Source organism: Microcaecilia unicolor, chromosome 14 (genome assembly GCF_901765095.1).
Source record: "Microcaecilia unicolor chromosome 14, aMicUni1.1, whole genome shotgun sequence".
NCBI classification, from domain to species: Eukaryota; Metazoa; Chordata; class Amphibia; order Gymnophiona; family Siphonopidae; genus Microcaecilia; species Microcaecilia unicolor.
Genome location: NC_044044.1, coordinates 31968835 through 31979606, shown reverse-complemented (window position 1 = coordinate 31979606; position 10772 = coordinate 31968835). Strand labels below are relative to the sequence as shown.

The following is a 10772-nucleotide window of genomic DNA, read 5'->3' as shown; positions in this document are numbered from 1 at the left end:
TATATATCGATCTGGGCGACTTCGGGAGAAGGATGCCCATCTCCCGATTTGTGTCGAAAGATGGGCGTTCTTCACTTTCGAAAATAAACCTGTCTCCCTGAGATTTTTGTTTTGACCAGTGTTATGTCATAGTTAAAGAATACAATGTAGCCAATTTACAAGCATATATGCCAGTATTATGGTCATTTATTCATATCTTGTTTCTTTCTATACTCCCAAGAAAAGAGGAATGGAACCTTTGGACACTGAAAATATAACGACAGTGACCGAATTCATCATTCTGGGACTTTCTGAAAATCCAGGGCTGCAGGTTCCTCTTTTCCTGGTCTTCCTGCTTATCTATCTCATCACCCTGCTGGGGAACCTGGTAATTATTACTCTAATCTGGGCTGATCCCCATCTGCACACCCCCATGTACTTCTTCCTCTGCAATCTGTCACTCACAGACATCTGCTACACATCTGTGATCATCCCAAAACTTCTGGGAATCTTCTTGTTACGATTCAACACTATTTCTTACGCTGGGTGTCTGACGCAGTTGTATTTTTTTATGAGCTCTGCTGGTGTTGAGATTTTCCTTCTCACTGCCATGGCCTATGACCGCTACGTTGCGATCTGCAACCCCTTGCGTTACTCACTCATCATGAACTGGAGAGTCTGTATCCTGATGGCAATCACTTCCTGGATCACAGCCTTTCTGAACTCTACACCAGCCACAGCATCCATCTCCAGCCTATCGTTCTGTGGCTTTGATATCGATCACTTCTTCTGCGATCTCTTCCCTCTATTAAAACTCTCCTGCACGGACACTGCTAGAATTCACATCCTGATTATCATTGAAACGGTCGTGGCATCGGTGCTTCCTTTTCTGCTCATGATTATTTCTTACGTCTACATCATCTCTGCCATCCTGAAGATCCGCTCGGCAGGAGGGAGACGCAAAGCTTTCTCCACCTGCTCCTCCCACCTCACGGTTGTCTCTGTGTTCTACCTGTCTATTTTTTGTGTGTATCTGACACCGAAGTCTGCCTTTTCTCTGGCTCTAGGTAAAGTCTTCTCAGTGTTCTACACAGCTGCTGCTCCCATGTTGAACCCCATCATTTACAGTGCCAGGAACCGAGAAATGCAAAACGCACTGAGGAAACTTGTGGGTGAAGTAGCTTCTAGAAGAAGGCAAGGAATAAATCATCCCAAGCTACACCAGTAACTGGGGCCATTGGTGGCACTGGGCCACCTCTTTAAGGATCCAGCAGCTGTGAACAAAGACAGCCAATATTTTTTTCACCAGAAGACGCTGAAGAGGTGTAGGTGAAGTTGGGGGAGGCGGGCTCCAGAAATCAGCTTGTTTAGCACAGGAGGAGGACAAAGGAAAACAACAAAAGAGCCGAGAAGAGCTACTAGAAGGGACTAGAGACAGGGAGTTTCAAGTAGGGTAGAAGAAGGACAGGGTCTGGGCTTTAGTTACATGCTAAATAGATCGGGGGGGGGGGGGGCTGATGCATTCAAAGCTGTTGAAAGAAAAGACCATTTGAGCCATTGGATCAGGGGCAGGAGGTGGCAGTTTATTGACATTGGTGGGTGAAGTGTAGTAAATCTACACAAATATTTGTGACCTTGGGTGAGTGGGCGATATGTGATGGGAGTGTTTAGACGTCATTAGGGTGGTGTAGCTTCCCTACTGACAAAAAGATGCATAGATAAACACACACACGCACCAGGGGCATAGCTAGGTGGGGCCATGGAGGCCTGGCCCCCCCCCCCCCAATTTCCTCTGGGCCCCTGGTTGGCTGGCGGGGGTAGCCAAACCCTACCAGCGCTGGTCTGCGGCAGCATTGCTGCATTGCCTGCCCTACTCTGTCTTCCCCTCACGTCAGGCATGCTCCCTTTAGTGAAACTGAGCCGGAGACCAGCGCTGAACGAAGCCTTCGGCTGGCGGGGATTGCAGAGGAAGGGGGTGGCGACGGGGCAGTGACCAAGATGTGCCCCCCCCCCTTGGGCTCTGACCCCCCTCCCACCTTGAGGTCTGGCTGCTTCCCTGGCACACACACACATGCTTGAAGCATAACACTAGGGCACATTTCATATTCTTCATATTTTGTCGAATTACATTGGTCGCCTATAGAGGCAAAGACTACGTTCAAATTCTTTCGTTTTCTACATAAGATCCTAAATGCTGAATGCCCAATTTATATCATGGATCATATGGAATTTATTTCCAATAATAGGGATAGAAGATCATTTCACAATTCACTTTTTGTCCTTCCATCTATTAAGACAATAAAGAGATTTAAAATGTTTGATCGACTTCTTGCAGTTCAAGCATCGAGGTCCTGGAATGATTTTAATATTTATTTTGCTGCTCAGTTGGTTTTTTTCATATTTTTCTTTAATAAGATTCAATGTTTTTTGTTTCCCAGGAGACTGTCTTGTGTTTTATTTTTCAATTATTGTAAACCACTAAGAACCTGACGATATCAGCGGTATAGAAGTACATTGTAATGTCATGTCATGTCAGTTCCTGAATAAAAGTCAGTGTGGGGGGGGGGGGGGATGGGCACACGTGGTAGCCATTTTCTTACATAGCTGCTAACAGTTACACGCATTTTACACATGTATGTATTCCAAACAGAGGTATTTACATGCTTCTGCTGTTATCAGAGCATTAAGGAGGTCATTTTTAAAACTTTTTCACACATAACGGATTAAATTTTATATCTGGCACCCACAACATCAGACCAATGGAAAATGTATCTTATGCACCTAAAGTTAGGCGCAGTTTATAAAAAACACGCAGCACCATCCGCGTACCTAAAATTTAAGCTCAGCCATTTACACTAATGAGAAACTGGAGTAAATGATCAAAGCTGACTCTAGGCATGGAAAAGGTTATTCTATAATACTGTGCGTAAATCTTAGGAACACTCATTGCCCGCTCAGGCTTCTCCCATGGATGCACCAGTATGTGGAAATCACAATTTGCCCAGATTTGCATATGCAAGTCAAGTCACACTCCTCCAATTAAACACAGGGTGCAAACAGGCAGAAAGGTACATCAGCTTTATAGTAGGGATGCAGGACAAAAAAATAAACAGTTGACTATGTGAGTGAGTGAAAAGAAAAACATATTTGCAAAGCAGTTGCATGAACCATCGTCGCCAGAGAATGTAGTAAAAGAGGTTAGCTTAGCAGGGTTTAAAAAAGGTTTGGCTAGCTTCCTAGAAGAAAAGTCCATAAGCCATTATTAGCATTGCCTTGGGGAAAATCCACTGCTTATTTCTAAGATAAGCAGCATAAAATGTATTGCACTGTTCTGGGATCTCACCAGCTACTTGTAACCTGGATTGGCCACTGTTGGAAACAGGATGCTGGGCTTGATGGACCTTCGGTCTGTCCCAGTAGGCAGTATTTATGTACTCATGTACTTACGTAGGCTTGTGGAGAGGGTATTTCACTGAAGCAATCCTGTGAGAGAAGAACTGCATAAACCTGAAAGAACGCAGGGAAAATTTCCAAGAGACAGCAGATTTATCAGAAATTGAATTTTATTTAAATTTATCTGCAGTGTCATACAGCTTCCACAAGGTCTAATGTTCTGGTTGGATTCCTTTTCTTAAAATCGGTCTAACTAAGAGAGAAAGATTCATTAAGTCCCTCTTCACCATTCCTCTTCACCTAGTGATTGCTCGTCACTGGTCAGGAGTGATCCCCAGTCACTCCTGTCCCATCAGTTTGGCACCAGCAGACTAGGGTCAGTGGTGGCCCAGGCAGACAGCATTTTGCATGGCAAAGCTTTACATCTCCTGGACTGCGACTGCCCTGAATTCAACCACAATCATATCCTGTCTGTCGTTGTCTGGCTCTGATTGATTTATTTATTTGTAACATTTATACCCCACATTTTCCCACCCACCAGCAGGCTCAATGTGGCTAACATCAAACCATAAAGGCAATCGCCAATCCAGTAAATGAACGAAGTATAGTAAGGTGAACAGCAAGGATTGTAGTTACAAGGGATGAGGGAAAAGAGGGGAAGGGTAATAGGGTCCATGAGGTCCATAAATGAGTTGTATTCCAGGAATTATGGATTTAAGACGGGTCCTTTAAGGTAAGCCTTTCCAAATAAGCTGGTCTTAAGAGATTTCTTGAAGTTCAGGTGATCATGAGTAATTTTCACTGATTTAGGTAATGCATTCCATAGTTGAGTGCTAATATAGGAAAAGCTGGAAGCGTAAGTGGATTTATATTTGAGACCAGTACAGGTAGGGTGATGTAGGTTTAAATATGAGCGGGATGATCTGGAAGAATTCCTAGGTGGCAGATTGATAAGGGTGGCCATGGAACCTGGGGCTTCACCATAAAGAATTTTATGGAGCAGGTTGCAAATTTTAAAAGTAATTTGTTCCTTTACTGGAAGCCAATGTAGTTTCACACGAAGGGATATAGAACTGTCGAATTTTGTTTTTCCATAGATTAGCCTGGCTGCTGTATTCTGGGCAGTTTGGGATTTCTTTAGACGTTGTTCTTTGCATCCTGTGTATATTCCATTACAGTAGTCTAGGTGGCTTGATACCATTGATTGAACTAGGTTACGAAATATTTCTCTCGGGAAATAAGGTCTTATTGAACGTTTCTTGGGTGATCTCATGTTCTTATTTAAATTCTCTAGCACAGACACAGCTAAAGTGCAAACTGTGGTGATTTTGTAGAAATAATTTTGGCAGTGAGGCCTCCCTTCTTGCAGCCTTCTGCTTCTGCACCTGCTCCCCATTGAGTTTCTAAAGATTTTATCTTCTCCCTCAATGATAATTTGAACTTTGATATTAAAAACGTAGACATAGAAAAGCCTCCTGTATTAATCACTGACACCATCTCACCAATCCCTCAAACAAGGAACTGAGCAGGAGACGACATCTCTACACAAGATAAGAGAGACCTCATACTCTGCAGTGATTGGCTGGTGCCTGATTGTCACTTCTGCAATAATAGCACAGTACTGGAATTTTCCAGAACACTTTGGATCTTATACTGACTCTGAATTCAGCATTGTTAACATCAGAAGTCAGGGGATTGTGACCCTGGGTCCTGAGTTTCAGACCCTCAGGGGCTGTTTACTCAAGTCTGAGAAGTTGTTCAACAAAACTAAATCTTAACCAGTATATCAGAGATTGACCAACTAATTATGCACCAGAAATTTCTGTGTGCTGCCCTATGGTCACGCTGGAGAGAAGCTGTAGCTGAATCAGCAGGAAATAGAGGGGCATTAGACCATACAAGCTATAAAGGATATGGAGGTATCAGCTCGCAGAGGCTGCAAGGAGACTGAGATCTGGGATAAGAATTATAACCATGACTGCTGCTGGTGGTTTCTGCTGATCTGGTTTACTTGCTCTGAGAAATATATCTGTTTGAATAACTGACTGCTGGTTTTAAGATCAGCCTTAATCTCTAAGTGAAATGGAAGCTGTTCCCTCTGCATTTCTGTAGTGCCGGAGCCTCCTCCTGAGGAAGCCACAGTTGCACAGCCCCAACCCGGAGAGAGCTCCTGCTGACATGACATTTCTATGAGTAAGTTATAAAAGTAACATCTGGAAGGGAAACGATCACTCACCCAAAACCAAAGATACTTCCTGCACATAGATACCAAGGCAGCGATTCCTGTCTCTGGTCTTCTGCAGTAGAAAGATGAAACCACAAGGTACAGGAGCAGATAACACAGCTATAGACATGAAAAATATACACTGATACACCAACATCCATCCATCCACACACAAGCACATAGACACACCAACATACATACAGAGACATATCAGCATACATGCGCAATCACATCCAGGGCATACTATAATAATAACTACTGAATTATGTGACTTCTAAACCAGGAGCTCCAGATGGTTTACATAAGATTAAAAAATTATATAAATCAAGAAAAATACAAAGCAATAATATCAGCTAATATAAGACTCACTAATGAAGACACTTCTACGTCCCATCCATTACACTAAGAGTTCTCTCCTTTAATAGATGTTTTTAAATGAAGCCTAAAGACTGTTAAATTATGTGAAGGCAAAAGTTTCACTGAACTGATTTCCCTTTTGAATCTTTTCTCACACTGTGCAAGTCTGGCCCCATTGGTTTCTGATTGCGGGTGTTGGGTCTTTTGGGCTTCTAGCTTCTTAATTAAAGCCATTGCATGGTGTAACAGTAGGCGTGATGGGTTGACACTCCCAGATGTTGCTGGATGGTTGTTGAGATCTTGTTTAAGGCACTGAAGGGGTTGTACAACACAAATACAAACAAATCTAAGCTTTTAAATTGTTTTTCTAAACGTCTATAGATACTTCTCTTGGTATCATATCCTAGTCTGGACCAGTTTCACCCAGTTTGTTTTCCTGTTGGTTTGCCTCATCATTCATTGCAGGATCTACAGGGGATAGTGGTCATTGAGGAGTGACTGGATGAGCGGCAGATATGATTGATGAATGGATGAGCATTGGACAGATTATTTGTTCTGGATTTAAGGACAATGGATGAATGGAGGAGGATGAAAGTATTTAGACTAATTAATATATGCAGAGCAATGTTAACCCTTTATATTACATTTAAGAGCTCCCATAATCAGGGTCCCTTGAAGGTCTAAAGGAAAATTGCAGATGAAGAAGCGGTCGGTTAGAAACACTGTTTGCCAGCTGCTCCTGCTGATTGGGATACAAGGTACAGAGTGTAAGGAGACCATTCGGACCTCTGATCCTCTCTCACTCTTCTTTCTGCCAGCGGCTGACTCACCAAATCAGAAATCTGCCTTGGCAGCTATTGAAATTCAGATGTCTGAAAGGTCCATTTGTACATATTTGGGCTCTGCGTAATCCTGCCCTGGATACTTGGAAGTTAGAATAATGAATCAGTGAATGGACAGGTAAAGATATATCAGTTCTACAGGACTTGAAGGAGGCTTGATGGATATCAGATGATGAATTGATTGATTGATTGATTGATTGATTGATGAATAAATAATATGGAGGATTATAGGGAGATGTTAAAGTGTCCAATTATTGGATGCCAAATGATTGGCGGACACTGAATGATGGATAAATAGATGATAGATCATTGGATGAGTCAATCACTGGAACCTTGAATAGATGAATAGATCATAGGTCAATGGGTGAACAATGATGAATGCATGGTTTATGAGCAGAGATATGGACACTGAATGGTTGATTAATACATAATGAGTGGATTGAAGAATAATATAAGGAGGATGGCATGGATGGATACATAGCTGTCTCTGGATGGATGAATAGGTAGATATATAGATGGATGGATAAAAGAATGTACAGATGAACAGCTGAGAGGATAGACTTTATTTATTTATTTATTTATTTATGTATTTATTTATTTATATGTATTGATTGATTTGGATTCAGCTGATAACCAAAAGGTAACACCTGTGCCCACCATTTTTCCACCACCACATCCTTCCAGGCCTAATTTAACAGAAATGCTGAGATAAGGACAGCGCACCTGTACATCTGACACAGTGTATTAAAGAGAGGAAGATGCTTTTTTGATATAAGAACCAAACCAGATGTAAAGGCACAGCAGAGGCAGAGCAAAAATCATATATGGTTATGTTGCGTATTCTGAATTTTTATTGGACATTTTGCATATGGGAAACTTCAAGTATTTCATTCCAATATCTTACAAAAAAGGCAAGAAGATTTCTCATTGGCTGCTACTGTTACGTTGCGGTCAGTATTTGAGACTCTGACGCTCCTCCCAGTTGCTCATACACAGCAGATGAACCCAAGGGGGTGCTGAACCTCCTTCTGAGCTTTCTTGTCTGGAGTGACACTGTCAGGTGTAGAAGACCTCACGGAGATCTCAGGAGGACATCAGCTTGTTATCAGTGGATGGCACCAGGGAAATATCTGACCTTTGATCACTGCAGTGCCGTTCGTGGTCACGTACTCAGGATGACAGTGGTGGGACATCTTTCCTCTCCAGGGGTCTGGCTTTTCCTCCTCTATCTCTCTGGAACCCAAGGTACGGTAAATAGTTCAATCTCAGCTGATGAGTAGGGAATATTAACATCAATCAATCAATATTATCTCCAATTTAACCGGGATTCTTTTTGGGTCCATCATCTATGGGACCAGCTTGTAAACACTAGGGAGTTTCTGTGCAAAGGGATGGGTTAATCTTGTCTCTGTATGATATTAATTTTGTAATGTGTCCTGGGACATTTAAGGCTTCTGATACCTTCTCTCGCTATTGTAGTGTTTGAAATAGTTAAGTTATATGTGAATTAACCAAAGGTTACTTTTACAATAGAATATATTTATTTATTACATTTGTACCCCGCACTTTCCCACACATGGCAGGCTCAATGCGGCTTGCATAGTAACAATATAAAGAATTACAAAGTCGTAAGAAGAATATACAATTTGTAGAAATATACACAGGCCCTTGTACTATAATAAGAGATATGAGCATTTTAGGGCTTATTTCTGGTTCTGCTGTTTGTTTTTCTTTGGGAGGAATTCACAGCTATTTATTTATTTAAAAAATTATATTCCACACAATCCAAAAGTTCTAAGTGGATCAGAAAGCATCCATTCATGATATAAGAATCACAAAATGCATACGAAATAAGACGACCTTCAAAGACATAAAAAAAGACCCATCAGAAGAAAATAATAACCACAATATCAAACACAACCCAGCCACCCTCTCATCTGCCGGTACAAAGAGGAGAGTGTTTAGTTCTCTTTTGATCTCTCTCATGTCCCGAATCCTTCTCAGTCTCAGCGGTAATTTCTTTCATAACACAGGACTTCCTATATAAAAAATCGAATTCCTGAGCTCATTTGATCTTATCATATAGTGTGATTGAACATCCAAAATAGAAGTCTATAAAATAATGAGTGGAGTTGAACAGGTAGACGTGAAGCGTCTGTTTATGCTTTCCAAAAATACTAGGACTAGGGGCATGCAATGAAGCTACAAAGTAGTAAATTTAATACGAATTGGACAAAATATTTCTTCACTCAATGTGTAATTAAACTCTGGAATTCGTTGCCAGAGAATGTGGTAAAGGCGGTTAGCTTAGTTGGGTTTAAAAAAGGTCTGGACGGCTTCCTAAAGGAAAAGTCCATAGACCATTATTAAAACGGGCTTGGGGAAAATCCACTGCTTATTTCTGGGATAAGCAGCATAAAATGTATTGAACTTTTTCAGGATCTTGCTAGGTATTTGTGACCTGGATTGGCCACTGTTGGAAACAGGATGCTGGGCTCGATGGACCTTCGGTCTGTCCCGGTGTGGCAATACTTATATACCTATTGATCTTCCGATCTCAACGATCGCGTTGGCTGGTGTAGATGCAGCTTCGCAGCCAAAACCTCACAAAGTTTGTCCCATTATTATTTAAAAAATGATGCAAATGATTTTAAATTGTATTTGGTATTCAATAGGGAGCCAGGGTAGTCTTTTTAAAATTGGTGAAATATGCTCTTAACAAGTTATAACCCTCCCCTTCCTAACAATTTGCAGCCTGTTTTGTTTCTTTTCCTCTTGCTTGGTTTCCCTTCCCCTGGTTTTCCTCTGAATGTCATTTCTCTCCCTTTATTCTAACTTTTTCCCCTTTACTTTTTTTTTGACTGCTTGTATGTCAAGACCATGTAAATAAATAAATACATTCTACATGATTTTCAAATGACAGGTTGTTAAAATTAGGCAGTATATAAATTGTTTTCAATAAATATATTTAGTCCTCCCCACATCAAGATTAGCTCACTTGGAAACTACACGACACTCCGTCATTGACTTTCTTGGTCCTAAGCTCTGGAATGATCTACCCCCCTCTGAACCCTCTTTCAAGAAATGTAAAACTTCACTTAAGACATGCTATTGCTCTTAGTGTAGGTTATCAGTGATGTGTTTCTGTGCTAGGGGTTGTCTGTATGTTTACTATTCATTTTAGTTTAGGTTGCTGTTGATTGTGTATTGTCTTTCCTATCTTAATGGAATTCCTTTTTCTTTTCTTTTTTTTTTAGCTTTTATGTAAACCGCCCTCACTTATTTGTTCAGATTTGGCAGTGTAACAAATTTTAATAAGCGTAAACATATGGATAAAAGCTCCAGCTTCTAATACCCCAGAATCCATCCTAATTTGCCTTCCATGCGGGGTTTGTTGGAGTGGAGGAGTGGCCTAGTGGTTAGGGTGGTGGACTTTGGTCCTGGGGAACTGAGTTCGATTCCCACTTCAGGCACAGGCAGCTCCTTGTGACTCTGGGCAAGTCACTTAACCCTCCATTGCCCCATGAAAGCCGCATTGAGCCTGCCATGAGTGGGAAAGCGCAGGGTACAAATGTAACAAAAATAAAATAGATACTATTGGAGATTCTACATGGAATGTTGCTACTATTGGAGATTCTACATGGAATGTTGCTATTTCACTAGCAACATTCCATGTAGAAGGCTGTGCAGGCTTCTGTTTCTGTGAGTCTGACGTCCTGCACATATGTGCAGGACGTCAGACTCACAGAAGCAGAAGCCTGCGCGGCCATATTGGTGATCTGCAAGGGCTGACTTCGCTAGTGGAATAGCAACATTCCATGTAGAATCTCAAATAGTAGCAACAGTGGAGGAGTGGCCTAGTGGTTAGGGTGGTGGACTTTGGTCCTGGGGAACTAAGGATCTGAGTTCGATTCCCGGCACAGGCAGCTCCTTGTGACTCTGGGCAAGTCACTTAACCCTCCATTGCCCCATGAAAG

The 10772-nt window shown here is 41.7% G+C and overlaps 2 protein-coding genes across 2 annotated transcripts in view; both read left to right on the top strand.

Moving 5' to 3' along the window:
- Window positions 1–229: 229 nt before the first annotated feature.
- Window positions 230–1207, top strand: LOC115457353 (olfactory receptor 1L4-like). The gene has a single exon (XM_030186771.1). It carries the CDS (start codon window positions 230–232, stop codon window positions 1205–1207), a length of 978 nt encoding a protein of 325 aa, XP_030042631.1.
- A 6603-nt stretch (window positions 1208–7810) lies between these two features.
- Window positions 7811–10772, top strand: part of LOC115457352 (deleted in malignant brain tumors 1 protein-like) — a 66930-nt gene continuing 63968 nt past the window's right edge. The window contains exon 1 of the mRNA XM_030186770.1: window positions 7811–8040. Coding sequence (XP_030042630.1) covers window positions 7908–8040 — 133 coding nt within the window. The 5' untranslated portion in view covers window positions 7811–7907. The remainder of the gene's footprint in view (window positions 8041–10772) is intronic.